We start from the raw sequence: 20,743 nt of genomic DNA on the forward strand, positions 1-20,743 counted from the left end.
TGCTTGGAATATTTATTACGTAACACAAATTCATACTGAAATGCATATCTCACATCATGGCTAGCGTGCATGCTATAATATTTATTATTAAGCCTACACACGGTCAGCGTAGACACAAATATGTGTATATGTACATATACACACACGCGGTAAGTGTTCCATTTCATTGGATTAGGTGGACAGAGTTTGATACATTTTTAGTAGAATTCAATTTTTTAACATACTTTACGATGTGATGATGTGCTATTCAAGCATGCACGTACTTTTGTACGTATATCCATGTAGGTACTTGTTTGTATAGCGTATGTATAACCAAGTGAGGGGAATATGTGTGCAACAAGTTAATAATTCGAAAAATAAAAGATCTAAGGTTTGGTGTAGAGTGCACATTTTCATTCTTGGAAATTGGTGTTGAAACTTGATATAAGAATTTTGATGTATCTAAAAAGTCCCTCATTTTGGGATAAATCGATCTTATTTTTGGTTCTGTTGTTTAAAATATTCATACAATAATAAATATTCATAAAATCTTTCATTTCGTTATGATACTGATAAATTTTTTACCTCGCCTTAGAAAAACGAAAACTCTGCGAATTAACCAATCTTCCTACGGTTGGTTGGCAGGAGTCCATCCCGGATAAGTGATAACAGTAGAGGTGAGAAACATGTTCATGTATTTGAAACGTTACCCGTGGACCACCGGTGGGTGTTGTGATGTATTGAATGCTTGCTTCCCCTAAACATCATTAATCACGACACACATTAGCATGCGAATTGCCTCATCTGCTTATCTCATTCTGCATCATGCCCCATTAATTGGGTTGTGACAACTAGCACGACTATCAGCCAGCATAACAGTCAAATTTACTGCCCAATTTATTCCTGTCGACGCTAACATTTCGCATAATCCAGAGATGCGTCATGGCTAAATTCATATCTCAAAGTTTTCTTTGATTTTTTGAAAATGTTTTTTATTAAAAATTATGCAGTTTTTTTGAAATGGATTTTTATTACATGACAGTTTTTTTCACTGACACCCACACGACAAGACGGCATAGAGGGAGTGGTTATGCCCCTTTTTGTCCGTGTAGGAGTGCGTGTGCAGTTTCGTGGGGGCACAGGAAGACTGGCCCCCGTACAACGAGGACAAACACCGGCTCCCACTGGACGACCTGTGAGTTAAAAATGAACATAAAATAAATGGGCCACCGTTAAGTAAACCAAACCAAGGTATGACATTTAATAATTGCATTTTTACCAAAGCAGACATTTCGAGGTCACGGCGACCTGACCCTGTTTCCCGATAAAACAGCTGCCCTCGCAACGCCCAATATCAATCAACTGTGGAAACGTTACGAGAGAAATTTAAGTTTTTAAAGAAAATTTTTATTTACAAAAACTGCGTAGAAAACCGACCCACCTTTGTCAATGGTTCTCCTCCTCCTCCTCTCGTAGAGGAAAGTGGGGGTGGTGACGTTGTGACCGAGTTCGAGCTAAGACTGGGAATTAGATTGTCTTCATCTAATAACGATGCCGGGGACGATGTTCCACTACTGTTTCGAAGCGAATGGATGTGAGAATAATCAAAAACTTTGAAAAACTCTTTGACTCGGTAGCACCCACCGGTGCAGGCACACTCCTCGATAACCTGTCGATAAGGTTAAGATTAATTGTTAACTTGTCGATAAAGTTAAGATTAATTGTTAACCTTATAAAATTCCTACGAATATTTATGTACCTGCATGCATTCAACGCCATTTGGACCCTCGACACTCTTAGTTTTATTCCTCACAGGACGGCATGACGATGGTGACCCACTTCCCTGGTCGCAACGTCCCACACATTCTCCCATGTCGACAACAGTCTCGAACGGTGTGTCGCTATGGAGACGAATTGGTCGCGACAGTTTTTCGCAGCCGTCCCCTCCAGAGAGCGGGACACAGTCGCATGTCTCAATAACTTCCACTTCATGGTAGACCCCACCCAAACCGAAGTGCCGTTCTCGACGGGTCAAGGTGGGGCGGCACACGGTGGCGTCAGAAAGGCAAGATGCGGTCGAAGTTGTGGCGCTGGACAATCTGGATAAGGTTGGAGTTGGAAGAATAATTTCGTCAGAGTCGACATCCACGTCGTCATGATTCTCCTCGGGCGACGAGATAGAAGTTGAGTTGGTGGAGGCAATGCGAGACTGGAGGGCGAGAAATATCTGCAATATGCGTGTGGGAAGTTTTTCATTTTTTTAAAAGCTTGGATAAAGTCGGATGAAATTGATAAATGTTTAAGTTTTGTCTCATTCTACTAAAATAATCTGCATCATGCACGATAAATCAATCAGGCTAATGGTAGAAAATGACGTGCAAAAGTTGGAAAATTAATGCAAAGTCTCAACTTCCCCATTCCCCTCATTTTCAAGAACATATTCATACATTTGATATATTTGAGCCTACAATGCAAATATTTAGAAATTTTGTGTAGAAATATTACAAAATCTCAGTTTTCCCTCATTCTCCATATTATTCCATTTTTGCATTCTTTGCAAAAAAATTCGCTAATAGAAACGAACCGGATCCATAGAATCAAGGATTTTGTATTAGTATTGACGATTTTCTACAACATTTTCCCAGATAGTAATGGATTTTTATGCTTTGTTATTTTGTTTATTTGTCACAAATTCCAACCAAAAGAGTTGATTTGATTGGTCGTGTCCCGTAAAAGTGAACCCGGATCTTCTCTTCACTCCAACAAACTGTCCAGATTTATTTACTTAATTCAATGCAAACCAAATTGGGAAAATAATTGCCAATGCTGTTTGTTGATTAAGTTGTTAACAAGAAAAAAAGTCAGCCCACAAAGTTACGGACTTTTGGTGGTCCGATTAAGCAATGCCAATCCATTTCACTCAAAAAACTTTATCCTTCACATTTCACAGATTCAGCCAACTCTCAACCTGAAGCAGGATCCATAGCCAAGACTTGTTGTTCCCACGATGACATTAATGCCATACTTATCTTGGTTCGCATACTTTGACCAAAAACCGGTAGTCGGTCTACATCGTGACTGATTATTATTGCCAGAATAATTAATAGCACTCCACACGCAATACACATTAATTACCAAATCGACATTTTTACATAAAGATAATTTTTGAGGCAGTTTGAGACTGCCAAAAACCCGACTTAACTTTGAGGCAATATGCGACAAACTGACTTGTACCCACCTGAACCGGATCCATATTCGGATATTTCTTCAAATATCTATCAAACTGGTCCCTTTTCAACGGTCGTGGTGGCGTCTTGTCGCAAACTTGTCGACAAGTTCCGACATCAACTCGAAGCTGGGTTCCATCTCCGCCTAAGCCAATTTATCACCATTAGAAAAACACACCTTTACAGAAATCCATCTCAATTTCCTACCATATCCGACCGTAACAAAATGTGGTTCTCTTTTACAACACTGATTCACCACTTCCTCCGAATTCTCTCCAGATTGCAGCCTCCTAAAACTCTCATCTACAGGGAAATATTATTTCAGATTCTTTTTTTTTACCAAACCCATTCGAAAACTACTCACCAGCAAACGGAATATTATGCTGCGAACAATCCACTTTCTCCAACAACGCAACTTTCAGCAGAATCCCCACCATCACAAATTTTACGTAGATTCTCATATTTACTCCAGATATTCGCAACCAAGTCGTTAAAAATAGTTCCATGTATGGCGTTAAACTTTACTTTTATGTATCCGTCTCCAAATTGTGTCTCCTGCTTTTATACTGAAATTGGGAATGGACTTACAATCCACACATTCCAAAAGTTGCGATGAGTAATAAGAAGAAGAAGATTTAAGTAGTTCATTAGCTTATTAGATTACAATATGGCTACATCGCGGAGTTAGTTTGGGTTTTCTCGAGATTTATTTAATTTGCTCAATCACAACATAATCTCATTCATTCATTCATTCCATCCACACCTTAAGTTAGCTTCACATGGCGAAACGATTAGTTACGAGCCCTCCAATACCATCAAGTGCTGCTCCTTCTTCGTCGTCGTCGTCTTCGTAATCTGATGCATAAGTAAAGTATTGTCATGGTCAACTCATCACCTGTAGTAGTAAATTATCCCGCAAACTTGCCACCGGTGGGTGTCTGGTTGGTTGACCAAGTACAAATTTGTATCTCGCAGCTCCCTCAGTTCATGTGGTAAATTGCAATAAAGGTTTTGAACGGTAGTAAATACAGGAGGTGGTGCCAGGCCAGGTGGTCTCGTCTCGCATGGTGCCACTGCGTCTAATCAGGCAGAAGAACAAGATGTGTATGATTTATTGGGCTAGTTTGCAAAATTCCGTCGTGTTGTGTTGGTCATGTTCATTATTACAAGACTTAACTTTTGCAATGCTTAGCTTTCCATAAGAGGGAGGATAAAGTAGTCGTGGTGGTGGTGTCACCTGAAAGAAATTAGCATCACGGTGACAGTTTCAGAGTGTGAGATGGGTGTGGACGAGGGATTTATGGAAGGAGGACGCTACAGCGCAATAAGTAGGGAGACCAGGTGACAAGATCACGTATGTAGATTGAGGAGTCAAGAAAATGTGTGTGAGTAGTGTGGGTGTGAATGGAGAGATTTATGACCTCTTTTCTCCTTAAGTATTTATTTATATGACAAGGGAACATTTATTTATTCTTGCCCAAATTCAAGCAAAACATTGTAGCATTGCCTAATTCGTGAGAAAACGAAGAAATGGCGAGTTTTGAACTAAAAAGTTTGTGTTTTACTTTCATTTTAATTATGGCGTCATGCAGTAACTCATAATAAATAGTGCAGAAAAGAAGCTAGAGAAACTGGGGACTTTACTGGAAAGCTGGAAACTTCACGTCTTGCGTCACCCGAACGTGCAAATACGTAGGAATACATATCTTGCATGTCCGTGTGCACTTGAAATTGGTTAAAATTAGAAACAAGCATAATCTGGATGCATTTTCATTGACGCATTTTGATAAGAAGGACCAATAATAATACAATGATAAGGCTGCAAAATTGTGCAGTGAATAGAAATCGATCTTGTGTATGTACATACATATGGATGCAGAATGTAATATGATTTCAAAAATTAGCTGCCACGGACGTCAATGATCAGTTGATTTTCAATTAAAATCGACCTTGCATGACGACAATGACACCAAAAAAAAATTGGATACATCGTTTCAAGTGGAATGAATTATGTCACGCCAATACAGCAATTGTGCGCTATCAGCACTCCGCGAAAATGAATGTTGAATTCCCAAGCTTCATACGTACACAAGGAGATACATAACTGAGATTCAACCTAAATAGAACGGATTGTTGTCAGGATTATGATTAATTAACTGGAGATAAGCCCAAAATATTCCCAAGAGTTATAACAAATACATATGTGCATATCGAGTTTTCCACATAATATGGAAATCAATTTGACGTTGTTTTTAAACAAACAAAACATGACGTAAGCATGTTCCCACAAATTTGATTGATTTGTCCACACACCGCCACCACGTAGGCATGACATGTCACCGATATTGACAACAATGCTAAATCAATCAAATGGGGGGTGATATCGGAGCACTATAATAGGTCGCAGCTCAATGTCGAATCTCATTGACGAGTGATAAGTTGACTGGAGAAGATTCATACTCAAATTATTACTTGGTCAACAGAATAGCGAATAAACAGTCGCCATGATTTCGAAATCGTTACTTGCCGTGGTACTATTAGTCAGTCCTTTGTTATGCGATGCAGGAAATTTGAGAAGACAGGTAACAACTCGCACAAAAATCGTATAAATTTCTGTAAAGATTGGTCTAAAATTTCATACTTTCTCTTAAATAGGTCCGCCAACTGGGCCAGGAACCGATTGGACCCCTGCCCGACTGGGACGGTCCTTGTGAAGGCGCCTTCCCTGACCCCGATGATTGTCGCCAATTCATCGAATGTTGGGCAGGCGAAGCCACCCTGTGGACCTGCACGGAGAGAATGCTTTTCGATTTAGAATACTACGGATGCAACTATGCTCAGTACACCCACTGTTACGAGAGGCCAAGACCTACGGATGTGCCCTCCACGCAAAATCCTCCCGCCACCACGGTCCCCACGACGACGTCCAACGTCACCACGAGTACAACACCTGCACCACCAATTGACTACACGTGTCCCGAGGGCGATGGCGTCTTTGCACATGAAGAACGTTGCGAATACTACTGGAACTGCTATGCGGGCGACGTTCAACTGATTCACTGTCAAGGAGACTACCTTTTCGATAGAAGATACAATGGCTGCAATTTCCCCGAGATGACAGACTGTGACCACAGGGAAAGGCCCGATGGGAGTGGGTCCAACCCGACGACACGCCCCACACAGACGACCACGGTGAGAACGACGACTGAATATACCGGACCAACCACGCCGGAAGTGGAACCGACCTTTCATACTGGACCGAGTGTGTCGACAACGACGACGACGACCCGAAGACCAGGAGGTTTCGAGTGCCCGGTTGATGCGCCGGACGGTAATCATGCAGATCCAGATGATTGCACGGCCTTTTTCACGTGCGTGGGAGGCATCGCGTACCGGAATCAGTGCCCAATTCCGTTGTACTATAGTATTCCGGGGGATATGTGCGATTATAGGAATAATGTGGATTGTGGGACGAGGCCATAAGCGATTAAGTAAAAATGTTGACTGATTTATTTGTATTTAATGTATATAATAAATAAAAATAGAAAATCGATCTCTACGAATGCGTGATGAGATTTTTTTCATTAAATGGCACAATTATTTTAATAGTATTAGAAAAAGTGAGTCAAACAAATTCTCGGTTTTGGGATTACTGAAAAAGTAGGTGTGAACTGTGATTGCAGTTTTTAGGCAGGGTAAAGGCCTATGAACCTGCATGATGTCTCTTTCTCTCTCCATAGTATAGATTAATAATGTCTCTAACATTACGACACCCTAAATATTAATTGGTAATTAAGCACAGCTAAATTCCATGATTAATTTGCAATTGTAAACTTGGATATAATAATTTTGAATAGTGAAATTTTGGCTGAGTAATCATTAACTTGTTGAATGGACAAATCAATCAAATTTCTGGGAACATGCTCACGTCAGAGAGAGGAATGCTCTTGTTTGTCTAAAAACAATGTCTATTTGATTTACATATTATGCAAATATAACACTCAATTTGTTTGATTGCAACCGTTGAGAATATTTTGCGGCTTATCTCAGTTAATAAATCATAATTGTGACAACGATGACTTCATCATTTATCCATCTTAAATTTAATGGCAGTACGGTGTATGAAAAATTCAGTGTTTGACATTTGTGGCGTTGCCCGTAGGCTTAAATCCCAAACACCTCCTTTAAGGGTCACAACATTATTCAAGAAGCATAAAAATTAAGTAATAATTAGTAAGTGAACAACGACTCGTATGCATTATTTCAAAACCCGCTTTTGACCACACTCATTTGTATGAATGACCACCCTTGATTTATCGTTGCTGAATATGCATTCGCATACATCTCCAAACCTTGAGCACTGGAGATATTTATGTCCGAATAAAATGCTCAAGTATTAGATTACAATATTAATAAGTCTTGGATTTATGTTCGGATGCATATATAAGTTCAAATGATTCTTTTGCAAGGAGAGATCCAACGGCGAAGTGCAAAAATTCACTTTCCCTTCCTATAATAATATCTACTTTCTAATATCTACTCTCGATGTTCCCGTCTGATACCATGCTTCTCATTTGCCTCAATTTGCATCTTATACGACAATAGTTGCACATATCTACACATATCTATACATATAAATATACGTACTTACATGGATTCGTTCATAATATAAAGGAGATTGCAGCAATAAGGGAAGCATTGACAACACTTTTCTTATGACATTCTCCTCCATATTATAGCTGCATCCATAGTCCGTGATTTGTTCATGATTTGGTGATGCTTTCACCGGGTCATAATTTCAGCATGTTAATCACCAAATTAAAATATCGACCAATCAGAAAATCGGAAATAAATAATTTTTGGAAAGTTATGGAGTGTGGATGCGATAAACCATCAAATCATGACGAAATCATGAACAAATCACAGACTATGGATACAGCTTATGGAAGAATCCCCTGATTATCTCATGACTATTATGACATGTCTCAAAAAATGAATTTATGAACAGGACAAAGACATGACAACACATTATTCATATAATCTTGGCCCCGATGCAAACAATAGCTCTCATTTTGTTGTATAAATTGTCGTATCGAAATTAAAACTCTACGATTTATTGAAAACTAATCAATTTTTTTAAATTAAGCGTGATACATTTTCATTCTAGTAAATATTTTTGCAAACAATCCAGAGTTAGCGAATGTACATACATAAATATGTATGTAAAAATGTACATATTTATGTGCAGAGGCATAATCAACATACTCGTTCAATCTCAACAAAAGGTAGTGAAAAAACATTTAATGCGAGTATAATAGTAGGTACATAAATATGCATATACATATTCTGGCTAGGTAAGGTTATTTGTTTACATACTCAATTTGGTCCAGCGATGTACTAACTATAAATATGCTGTATAGGTATGTATACTTCTTTAGGTACGTATTCATTCATGCCTAAGCCTGGAATTAGATATATTTTGAGCCCACTATATCTTGAGTTCCATGAGAATTACTCCAATTTTTAACCAATTTAGTTCATAGTAAGGCAAGATTACTCTTCGCTCAAGATTTTCTCAAATTAGAAAATATGAGATGAGATGAGCTTCTCATCTCATCAACTTGGAAGATGAGTTGTACGCAACCCAAATTTGAGTAAATATCTGTACGTATCTCACCGGCAACCCTACGCCAAAGTTCAGACATTCGTGTTATTCAACCTTTGGATAGAGTATTATTAAACACGAAATGTTACTCAATTAGTAATTTGATATAACTCAAAGTTCCCAAAAAGCGATGATGATCACCTCTAAACATTTGATTTTTTAAGCAAGATTCATAGGGTGAGACGCACTCGACTGGAAATTTCCTCTCTTGTTCATACATACATACATAACATCGTAAGTACAAATACTTAAGTACACAACTTCACGCTACAAATTTCCTCACCATGCATCGTTAATTACGAGAGGAAACGCAAACAAAAAACACTGGAGTCGTCCGCCTTTTATCTTACTCGTCATTTTCTCACGATTCTCTCATAAAAGTTTTTCTTTACTTCACGGATATGATTTCCTATAAGGTTTACAACTGTTATGGTTCCCTCAACTAGGTAGTTTACACAAGCTACTTTTATATGTATTTACATCTGTAACATCACTGAAAACCATGCCCTGTGCACAGTTGCTCCATAATCTTCTTAAAAGCAACAAGTTCATTTAAGGTGTGAAAAACATTGCTGAATAAATTTTACTTTTCCAACAACAAACGAAACAAGGTAAACTAAGAATGAAAATAATATTGACTTTTCTAATCGTCATGGGAGTCCTTGCTGTTGCCCATGGTAAGTTTTTGCACTAAAACTCAAATATTGGTTTCATTTCATCAATAGTAACTAGATATTTAAAAGCCATCAAATTTTGCAGGGGTTTATCTTCAAGCATGCGACAAATCGTGTAAGGATCCCAACAACCGGTTCAACGAGGCTGTCCGAGAATGCTGTCGAGACAAAGGATATCGCACAAATGGGTGGTATGTATTTATTGTCTTTAATATGGATATTAATTAAATTTAAAAATAATTAGTGGTTAAATTTAAGGTGTCGTCCAGGAGATTACTCGTGGTGTCTGTACTAAAGGGGGGGTCATGCACATATTGAAACATTATTAACATATTTTTTGTCGATGTCATGAAGTGTTTTAGATGCACTTAATAAATCAAATGTTTTAGATGGATCATTTCTTAATTGTGTAAACTGGCACGTTTTTCTAATTACTTGGTTCCTAAATATTTTAAGGCAGAATGCACGGAATTTATTCGCAATGTGATCATTACTGACATTATCCTACATAAATATATACAAAGCTGAAATGAACAAAATAAACTCATGGTTTGGTAAGTACTTTTATTCAAGAGCATACACATAAATACATAGGCTTGGACAAACGACAAATCAGGATCTTAATTAACTTTGATGCTAGGTTTATTCAAATACCTAGATTTGTACATCAATTTGTTTTCATGTACACGACGTGTGTACAAAATTGGTTGTTTTCTCTCTCACATAATAATTATGAGATGCACGCGAAAGATAACTTATTTTCAAACTTTCTCCATTACATTGAATGACGTGTGTGAAGCACAACTTTATTTCAATAAACGCCATAGATTCGCAATACCTTGAGCTCAATTTTGTATCTACAAAACATATTTTACTTTGCTTTCTAGTCATGCACCTTATCAGACTCGGCTTTACAAATGATATACATTTCATCTCACATATGGCAAGAAAAGTTGAGAGTCACGTCCAGTGTCCACACGGATAATGAGACCCACATGTCCTCCACAAAGCCCCTTTAGCATTTTCCAGACAATGCCTTCACTCCACTCCCGGCACCACAATTTGTCGACACAAGTCACCAAAAAAGACAAACTTTCTCCCTACTTGTGCCCACATTCCGGTCAGTCGGGCACATTAGTATGACCATCATGATCCAAGTATCTCACTCAGCACAAGCAGGCTGTGAAATGATTATTGTTTTCCCGACCCCAACTCCTGCCCGACTTTCTCTTCTCGAAACATTTTCACGTCGCATGCTTTCCCTCTGTGTGCTTAGGATGCGAAGGGAGAAAGTAGTCTGACGAGTCATCACGCCATTAGTTGTCTGGTTGGATGATGGCATGGCATGGCTTCCCAACCTCTGCTGACTAGTTGTAGTCCTGCAGGAAGAACACATGATGCTCAGGAAACCCTAAAATTAATTAAGTTTCTCATTTAATTGGACAAAGTGAACGTATCGATTCGAAATTCAGCAGTATTTGTAAAATTTACTTTGAAAAGGCTGAATTAGCATAATTAAGTTATTTTAAAGAATTACCCGTCGGAATCTCGTACTCATGGCGAAGTAGATGAACGGGTTGATGCAGGAGTTGGCAAAGGCGAAAAGGTTGATGAGCAGCATGGTGAAAAAGTATTGCCCACCGTGGAGAAAGTTCTCCGACTGCAGTTGGGTCACCAGGGTCACGGAGAAATAAGGCGACCAACATAGGAGAAAAGAAAGTACGATGACAAGCACCATTTTGGCAACCTTTAAAGTTAAAATGTTTGCTAATTTTAAGAATCGATACACGCTAAATAATAATTGGTCAAATTAGTTAATAACTTTAATTTGAATTTGCTTACCTTTCTCCGCCCTTGTTCCAAATGGATTGATCTCGAATCTCGACTTTGCTGGGCAGGAATCTCTTTAAACAATTCTCTCGCGATGGAGAAGCACGTCGTTGTGATGAATCCCAAGGGAAGAAAAAACACGAGGAGGAAGAGGGTCAGGAAATACACGAACCGAAATGTATCAGAAAATCTGAAATAAGTTTCCAGATTTAATATCATAGAATTAAAATCGTTTTTATTTTGTATCGAATGTGGTACATAGATACTTATTCATTTTATTTTTGGATGTCAAAATGCATGTGCATAGAAGAGTGGATTATGTAAGTATGTATGCAAATAACGTTACGCAAGTTTATAAAAGATATACCAAAGTGTACAAGTGAGTGGCTGAACATAAGTAAATAGACATAGAATCTCTTCAGAAGCCTGACTTATGCATGTATGTATTTCACAATAAATGTGAAAGTGGTAAGTAGGGGAAAGTATGGAGTGGAATGGTGTTTGGTTTGTTTAACACTTGAAAAGTGAAAGTCGTCCAGGGTTGTTGGGCATGTAGATTTTCACTAAAGTTTCCCCATCATATTGTCCAGTTGAACCTTGCATTTTCAATCATTTTGTAATACACTGCGCGCATTGGGGGCGGAAGCAGGGGGATATTGCCCCCCCAGACATTTAGAAAAATCGCATCTTGCCATGTTAATTTAATAAGTCCCTCCTCGTCCAATCCCACAATGCTAATGTTCCCATACATATGTCCCCCAACTTCCGCCGCCACTGACTACAAGAAATTGTGTTCCACGACTGTTGCGACAAACTAAGCGTTCACGAGGCGTGTTTAAATACGTGCATTTACATAGCTGATATTCATAATTATTGTTTACAAAGAAATGAATGATGTGACAGGCGGAAAAACGGTTGCAAGGAAGTTGCTGCACGTATGTATGACACTGCTTTTCATCTCAAACTTAATTAAACATCTTGTCTCTTTGCCAGCAACTCGTTACGTGTTTCTCTGAAGGTGCCTGTCTTAACGAACGCCATCAGGTTGCATTGTTGCAAATGTTTCTTGTATTTACATAAGATTTTGAACTCGTCTGAACTTTGTCGCCTCGTTGGGTGGAAGTAACAGTGAAGGACTCTGTCTTCTAATCAGACCCAGACGTGATGAAAATTAGACTACTGAAAGTGTCTGCTAAACATAGCGTGTTACGTTTTACTGCAAAACTATGAGGCTGTTGTTTGCAAATTTAAATTAGAGCAAATTACCGTGTATTGACAAACTATATTATTTAATACTTATCTGTACAACGGCAAAAGGCAATGCTGGAACACTTCCTTTAAAGATTTGTAAAATTTTGATGTCACATCACATGCAGCAGACAAAATTAGTCTCAAAGAGCTTAAAATCTGACAATTTAGAAAAATGTCAATTCTACATATTAGGCAAGAAGTATTGCAGATGCGTTATTAAAATCTTACAATGTTGAAGCAAAAATCGCTAAAATTGTGGAAAACATATAACTGCTACAGTGCTACGCACATCTATTTACTTATGTAATCCTGTTATATAATGCGACTTTAAAAACCAAACTACGTACGTAACAAATAAGCTCGTGACATTTCAGTAGTACAGATTACACACGTACGAAATTACTTTCTCCATCTGGTCAATACGTATCAACTTCGGGTTTAATTAAAACCCCAAAACAAAATAAACCGTCGCAAACGCGCATACGGAAGTAGCTTCAGACTACTTCACTCCAAGCACTCCCACGACATCGCGGGAACACTTGATTTTACTGTATTTCATCTATACATTCAATTTTTTCAAAAATCTCATTTTGCCCCGACCACACCCCCTAGTGACGAGGGGGTGTGGCACAACTCTGGAGCACTTTATTCTACTGTATTTCATCTATGCATTCAATTTTTTCAAAAATCTCATTTTGCCCCGACCACACCCCCTGGCGCCCGGGGGGTGTGGCACAACGGGGGAACTCAAAATTTCACTCCATTTCATCCATAGATTCAATTGCACTAAAAATCTCATTTTGCCCCGACCACACCCCCTGGCGACCGGGGGTGTGGTCCGGTTGCACCCAAAAGTTGATAGGATCCTCCCCCTGGGGTATTATGTATGATGGCGAAAACCGATTTCGATTATCTTTATCCGTTCTCCCGTTATCCTGCTGACAGACAGGCGGACAGACAGACAGACAGACAGACAGACAAAGTCTTCACATAAAGTAGCTGAAGCTACTTAATAACCGAACTCCCCTCCAAACTTACTACGTGCCAAGTTTCAAACCAAAATTGTAGACGACAGCCAAATTTGTGCACCCCTTTAATCCTTTTAAATTGGAGATTTCACCGACACTGCAACATTTATGGTCCATCCCCTTCACTGATATATACCTAAGATGAAGGGCAGAGTCTTGCACTTCATCTCCAATAAAGTATGTCACATCAGTCAGCACTTCCTCACTTGTTCATAATCACAGGGAGAGGAACCTGCCCCCATATACCTTGCATTAACTTTGAATAAGATATCATCAAAGCGATGTGACATGTCTCACGTAATTGGCAAATGCAACATCAAAGGGAGCATAAAAGAGGAGACCTTGACGAAATTGCGAAAATTAAGTAGTCTCGATCTAATCATAAGATTCGAGCAAATCAAATGTGAAGTACGACCTGCATACGTATCTACATATATTTTAGTGCATATGTATATACGTACATATATATTATCTCTCCTTTCTTTCTCAGATCACGCATGAGACTTCAATTGTGTAAAGGAGAGCAACATAACAAATATGTAGTGGAAAGTAATATGTATGTCTGCCTGCATCTAAATCCTCACAATGCTAACTAAAATAAGTAAATATGTAAGCAAATATTCTATGACAATTCCTCCCCGCATCCATAACCACGAGATTAAATAAATGAACAAGAATTACCCTACCCGTCGAAGCAAGTGACACGGGTGAATTCTCCGAAATCCGAGTAAAGGGAGTGAAACACGGCGGTGGCAGGGTACAAATTTGGCGACGAAAGTAGAATCGAAACTATCCACACAAGTGTCAAAACACGACGGATTCTGCAATTTGTCATGTTAATCCTTGACTGAACTGGGTTCACGATGGCATTGTATCTGAAATGGATTAGTCGTTCACAATTTAGATACTTGACTGTCAGAATTCTGAGAGAATTAATTTTATCATTTCATAAGACGCAGGAGAATATGTAATATGGACAATGACGTGGTGGCTTTTAAATTCAAATTTCCAATTTGGAAATTATTCAAATGCTTGTCAGCTGAAAAACTCGATGACATTTTACATGAATTCCATAACGAAACTTTCTCCGCTTCCTGTTATTAGTAAGTAGGTGAAACTATTCCCAGTTTCCCTCTCACATATGTACATAGCTGTACACACATAGTTAAAACTTTTAGGTGTCGGAGAAAAGTTTAGGAATTTATAAATAGTTACTTACTACATTTCATACCCGGATTCTTCCAATTTGTTAATTAGACTTGCATATTTCTCCATGAATTTCCGCATAGCATAAAAACTTTGTGTAACTCACCTTTCAAAGCAGATTCCCACCAGGGTAAAAACACACGCGAAAACTACGATTGATTCCAAGAAGCGGATGATTGTGCATAACGAATCCGACATCACGTTGAGCTCTGCATCCGCCGTCAGTTCGAATAACTGTAGATTTGAAGCAGATATGGTTACCATATTTTATGCAAATTATGAGAAACCCGCAAAAAAATATGCAATCTATATTATAAGCGAGAATGTCTGTTGGCAACGGAAGTGAAAGGAATTTGTTCGCAACGGAAGTGAAAGCAGAGAAAGTGGGGTTATCGGGTGGTTATTGCCTGGTGGGGGGTTATCGGAGCTTTGCTGCCTGATGGTGGTTATCGGGGTGTGGCGGCCAGATGGGGGTTATCGAGGCTTTGATGGCTTTGCTGCGTGATGGTGGTTATCGAGGCTTTGCAGCCTGATGGTTACCAAGACTTTGCTGCCTGATGGTGGTTATCGGGGGACGGCGGCCTGATGGTGGTTATCGGCGTGTGGCGGCCTGATGGTGGTTATTGAGGCTTTCCAGCCTGATGGTTATCAATACTTTGCTGCCTGATGGTTATCAATACTTTGCTGCCTGATGGTTATCAATACTTTGCTGCCTGATGGTTATCAATACTTTGCTGCCTGATGGTTATCAATACTTTGCTGCCTGATGGTTATCAATACTTTGCTGCCTGATGGTTATCAATACTTTGCTGCCTGATGGTTATCAATACTTTGCTGCCTGATGGTTATCAATACTTTGCTGCCTGATGGTGGTTATCGGTGTGTGGAGGCCTAATAGTGGTTATCGAGGCTTTGCTGCCTGATGGTGGTTATCGAAGCTTTGCTATCCGATAATGGTTATCGAGGGTTTGCTGCCTGATGGTGGTTACCGAGACTTGGCTGAATGTTAGAGCTTATCGGGTGTGGAGGCCTAATAGTATCTAACTCCATTCTGCTTCTGCAGACCAGCTTAGACTTTATTATTGCCACTGTCACAAAGTGTGGCAGTCGACCTGGGTCTGCCAGTAAAGATTGCCATTGGGACTGCCATTGCCACTGGCAAAAAGTGTGGCAGGAGACCTGGGTCTGCCAGTAAAGATTGCCATTGGGACTGCCATTGCCACTGGCAAAAAGTGTGGCAGGAGACCTGGGTCTGCCAGTAAAGATTGCCACTGGCACTGCCATTGCCACTGGCAAAAAGTGTGGCAGGAGACCTGGGTCTGCCAGTAAAGATTGCATTGCCACTGGCACTGCCATTGCCACTGGCAAAAACTGTGGCAGTCGACCTGTGTGATCTGCCAACAAAGATTGCCAGGGGCACTGCCATTGCCACTGGCAAAAACTGTGGCAGTCGACCTGGGTCTGCCAGCAAAGATTGCCAGGGGCACTACCATTGCCACTGGCAAAAAGTTTGGTACTCTGCCTCATAGCTTCCAATAAATTTGTCCATGGTACATGCTCCATCTAAAAAATGATCGACGTCGTCTGATGAAGCAAGTGAGGCTGTGTCAATGCAGGTACTAAATAGTATGGCAGACCTGCCAATTCACAATTCACTGCCAATCATAAATAGAAATGCCGGAGGCAGCTTGGATTTCAGATCAATTTAGCCAGGTGGGTGCCAGTTTCAAAACAATGCCAATGGCGATGTGCCAGTAGCAGTTTGGACTGGCAGAAATGAGTGAGACAAGTGGGTCGCCAAACTGAATGTGACAAATAGCAATTAAGGCATGAGAATTGTTAATTGAGATTATTATTTTTTCTTTCGTCAACTTTCCACTGTCCATTCGTAACAAATTCGTTTCACTTCCGTCGGCATGGAGTTTCAGCTAATAATAGTGTACAAAACATTTAATTGGGTGGAATTTTAAAACCTAAATCCAATCTCGCCCGGCGGGAGACGGGCTTATACGCTACTATGCAATATGCACCAATGTACGTCAATGTCACGTAAAATATAAAAAGCCCTCAAAATTCGTACATATGGAGAAAGCTTTCACTTGCCTTCACCGGCAGGACGACCGCACCCACCAGAAAATCGCACACGCTCAAATTGACAATGTAGTAGTTGACTGGAGTGTGCATCGCCTTGTTCTTGTAGACAGTGAGACAGACGAACAGGTTTCCTATGATGGCGATAAGGCAAACGGCGGCGAACGAAATGATGAAAGTTGCCCGCACAGCGTGAATCTACAACAAAGGAATGATCCACTTCAAAAGCGAGGAACCTTTTCGCGTACATTGGATTGCTCATCTTTTAGTTATTTGAATCGTATCCCAGGAAATTTTTCGTATTGCAGAGCGATATGAACTTCCCGAGAAAAAATGGGATGATACACATGTCATTTGTTAAAAGAAATATGTCATGAATCTTTCATATCGCATTAGACTGTAAAAGACGGTTCATTCATTTGGAATTTGGCCAAATTTTTCACAAACGGAAAGACCGAATAACTTTATATTTTACTTGTCTCATTGTGCTTAAACAGTATTCAAAAGTTGTGTAGTTCTGTCTGTGATTTCAAAGTGGATATGCGTATATACTTAGAAAATAGTCTACAGTCTCTCAATCCAAGATTGAAGGAGGTATCAGCCTACATAAACTTTTAGAGGAATTTGTTCATTAAAAACTTTACCTGCGTAAAATCCGGGTATTCAATCCCGATCCCTTCAGAATTCGTGGCATTCTTCAGAGTCAAGAATGCCTCGAGAAAGTTCAAATAATCCTCACTGTCGTTGAAATTGTGGTGCAGTGTGGTTCTCATATAGTCACTAAACCAATTATCCTGTGAAATGTGCCCACTTTGCTGAAACCTCTCGGAAATATAATCTGTGTGGAGATGTCGAAAAACGGGAGGTTGAGGCACATCATCAGATTTCAATGGAAGGGTTGCAGAATCAACCATTTTTTGTCAATCTTCAAAGCATTAACAATCCGCAAACATAGTGTTTGTACATCCTTAAAATTTATTCGATTTTCCAAACTGTCTAGAATTCCCTCGTGTCTTAGATTACGCGAACTGGAACATGTCTGTACAAACAATCCTGTTCTTAATGTGGCCAAAATTTAAAAAAAGAACATAAGTCACGAAATATGTTGGTAACAAAAATTTTCAACGAGTATACACTTTTGACTTTAAACTGTACATGTAACGGCTACGATTTTATATGGAAAAGCAAACCAGATTTCGATTAAAGATTTTGACCAACGTCAATGTCTTTTTTTTGTACCAATGCTTTCCCCTAGTGCTTATTCTTCTTTGGTAATAATCTTTTTAAAAGACTTATTTTAATTGAAGCGGTATATCCTTTTATAACTTTACTTTAACTTTACAAGATTTTAGTTTCAATTTAGAAATTAACTTTCAAACTTTCAACTTTCTTGACTGATAGTATTTTGAAATAAGAATGGATGAATGCGTTTATTGACGGGAACACTTTTCCTGCATCTTCTCTCAACCAGTGTTGAAGGGAAACTGAGACAAAGACGGAGAAAGTCGGAGAAAGTGAATGAATTTCTGTTTGCCAGATCTGCACGTCCTTTCCGGAGGCAGCATCTCATCGTCCCACATACATTTTCAGCCCACCCTGCTCATCAAGCCCGTTCATCCGTGGGTTAATCTTTCTCCAAGCCGATGAGTGGTCTCGACATTATTGTGCACTACGAACACACATACTTCGACATATGTGTGTTTGTGTGGGCCAAAATGCGCTTTACATTTCGCCAGAACACATACAATTTCCATCTTAAATTCCATTACATTATATTTGAAATAAGATTATACAAAAATGTACATGCATATTTATCCACTCACTTGAGATAACAAAAGTAAAAGCATCCACCGCAAATGTCAGGAATCTAGAGTGTAATGACATTTTCAGAATAATGTAGAGATTAGATTCAGATTTAGAAAAGTTAAACCAGCCAACATTTTTTGCAAATAAAAGTGAATTAAATTTGCTCCGACATGCTGAATGATACATGAATACGTATGTTACGAACTCTTACCTGATTTATGCATACTGTGTGTAGTGTATCATTTCGTGGTAGAAATACATAGGAACACAATCACTTTGTCACTTGAATAAAGATTATTGTTATGAAATGGTCGAAATGTGTGAGCTTAGCGGAGTGAACGCGACCTTGTTTTTCAAAGGGCAAGAAGATCTGTCGAAATTTATGGGATCAGACAAATTGCACAAAGGAAGCGAAATAATAATACAAAGTGTAATCTCCGTTCCTTGGAATTGAATCGATCAAAGGTTAATCTCATCCAGACAAACTTCTTGCAGAAATCTACCATCAGGCTGGCTTTGTGCCTTATGTATACAAAGCTTACAACTGCCGGTTGTTTGCTTGACAAAAATATATCATCATTACTTTGTTAAAAAGAAGGAGGGAAAGTCTGCTGGAAATTTATTTTATTTCAGGATCATGATGAATGTAGCAGTACGAAATATTTGCTCAAATTACTCAAACAAAATTTGTAATCAATGTCTTTGAGCATTATACTTGTTTGTGTGTTCAGTTTGATTCGTATGTATAAATATATATTTATACCAAATATAATTGGTACATACGAATCAAATCAGTATATACTGATTATATATGAAAGCTTTTATGATACAGACAGAGTACAAATCAAAATTGCATTCGGACATATATGTGGAGATGTGCCTAAATGCATATTCAACGACGCTATGTAATTTGATAATGACCTCAAGATCACCAAGAAAGTTTCACATATGTATTTGTCATTTTGCACGTTAATAAGGTCTCTCTCATCCAAATTAGGCATAAGAGAAACCAGATACTTCACGGAAAAACTAAAGAAATATTAGAATATTCGTCTTGCATCCTCTTGCATTTAGAAAGCAGTTTGTCAAATAATTTTGCTAAATATGATCATGCCCATTTGCTGGTTATATTTGTGGACGAAAATCTAATCTATTTGTGGACGAAAAACATTCTATACTTGTCTCAAATTTAGCATAGCGTTGCAATTTAGACCTATATTGACATGTTCAACTTGAGGAACAGAGGAGCTACGCCATTGTTGTCGTGCTTACGCCCATCGACAATCAAAATACAAAATTTAAAAAAAAATTGACAATTTATGTGGGCAATTTACTTGCATACGTAGGTATGTACACCTAAAAATTGCAACTCATGAGTCCGTGATAACAAATTTATTTCATTCCTTAAACCGGTGGTAAGTTTTCCTTGTGCATGCAATTACTAAATTTTGACATTCATTATTTGCATTTACACCATGTGCCATTTCTCACTTTGTAATATACATTCACAGTAAAATACATATTAAAATACATATAATTATTTATATGCAATAATGCAATAATCTACTTTCTAAAAATATCATGTGCGTGTTGTCATTATATAAATTTTGAATTAATTTGCAAAATTCAGAACAATCAATTACTTACTGGGCTTTCTTTGTATCCTAAAAGTTATTCAACACGGAAATATTACTTTACATATTCATACATGGCATTTTGTATTAAAGAATGAACTTGTGCAATTCCATGTACACAAGTTATGTATTCCGTAATTGAACAATGGACAATTTTGTGAGCGATAACATGTAAGACGTCCTTCACGGACAATGCCCTGCTTCAAGTACATACATATAATCTAGTTCTACTTTGGACCCAATAATCTGTCTCGTCAATTCAAAAGATTATCGGCATTTATAAAACCACCCCCACCCCCACCCAAATCCACCCCCACCCCCACCCCCATCCACCGCCACCCTCATCCACCCC

The 20,743-nt window shown here is 38.8% G+C and overlaps 4 protein-coding genes and 1 long non-coding RNA gene across 5 annotated transcripts; 2 read left to right on the forward strand and 3 right to left on the reverse strand.

Annotated features, from left to right (window-relative positions):
- Window positions 1–958: 958 nt before the first annotated feature.
- Window positions 959–3,813, reverse strand: LOC110856548. Its single transcript, XM_022105067.2, has 7 exons — window positions 3,571–3,813; window positions 3,414–3,509; window positions 3,218–3,351; window positions 1,739–2,206; window positions 1,421–1,648; window positions 1,259–1,341; window positions 959–1,172 (listed from the first exon to the last, which is right to left on the reverse strand). Exons 1-7 carry the CDS (start codon window positions 3,710–3,712, stop codon window positions 1,028–1,030), a joined length of 1,296 nt encoding a protein of 431 aa, XP_021960759.2. The 5' UTR covers window positions 3,713–3,813; the 3' UTR covers window positions 959–1,027.
- A 1,810-nt stretch (window positions 3,814–5,623) lies between these two features.
- Window positions 5,624–6,765, forward strand: LOC110861384 (probable endochitinase). The gene is made up of 2 exons (XM_022110492.2): window positions 5,624–5,788; window positions 5,862–6,765. Exons 1-2 carry the CDS (start codon window positions 5,711–5,713, stop codon window positions 6,687–6,689), a joined length of 906 nt encoding a protein of 301 aa, XP_021966184.1. The 5' UTR covers window positions 5,624–5,710; the 3' UTR covers window positions 6,690–6,765.
- Window positions 6,766–9,369: 2,604 nt separating this feature from the next.
- LOC110842152 lies at window positions 9,370–9,942 on the forward strand. Its single transcript, XR_002547307.2, has 3 exons — window positions 9,370–9,548; window positions 9,631–9,736; window positions 9,804–9,942. It is a non-coding gene; the product is annotated as an uncharacterized LOC110842152 (long non-coding RNA).
- Window positions 9,943–10,089: 147 nt separating this feature from the next.
- Window positions 10,090–15,124, reverse strand: LOC118436000 (QRFP-like peptide receptor). Its single transcript, XM_035852692.1, has 5 exons — window positions 14,967–15,124; window positions 14,341–14,529; window positions 11,388–11,565; window positions 11,083–11,292; window positions 10,090–10,956 (listed from the first exon to the last, which is right to left on the reverse strand). Exons 1-5 carry the CDS (start codon window positions 15,122–15,124, stop codon window positions 10,708–10,710), a joined length of 984 nt encoding a protein of 327 aa, XP_035708585.1. The 3' UTR covers window positions 10,090–10,707.
- Window positions 15,125–16,560: 1,436 nt separating this feature from the next.
- LOC118436009 lies at window positions 16,561–18,714 on the reverse strand. Its single transcript, XM_035852744.1, has 3 exons — window positions 17,596–18,714; window positions 16,964–17,149; window positions 16,561–16,788 (listed from the first exon to the last, which is right to left on the reverse strand). The coding sequence occupies exons 1-3, from the start codon at window positions 17,863–17,865 to the stop codon at window positions 16,561–16,563; spliced, it is 684 nt and encodes a 227-aa protein (XP_035708637.1). The 5' UTR covers window positions 17,866–18,714.
- Window positions 18,715–20,743: the final 2,029 nt, after the last annotated feature.

Source organism: Folsomia candida, unplaced genomic scaffold (genome assembly GCF_002217175.1).
Source record: "Folsomia candida strain VU population unplaced genomic scaffold, ASM221717v1 Fcan01_Sc001, whole genome shotgun sequence".
Taxonomy (NCBI): domain Eukaryota; kingdom Metazoa; phylum Arthropoda; class Collembola; order Entomobryomorpha; family Isotomidae; genus Folsomia; species Folsomia candida.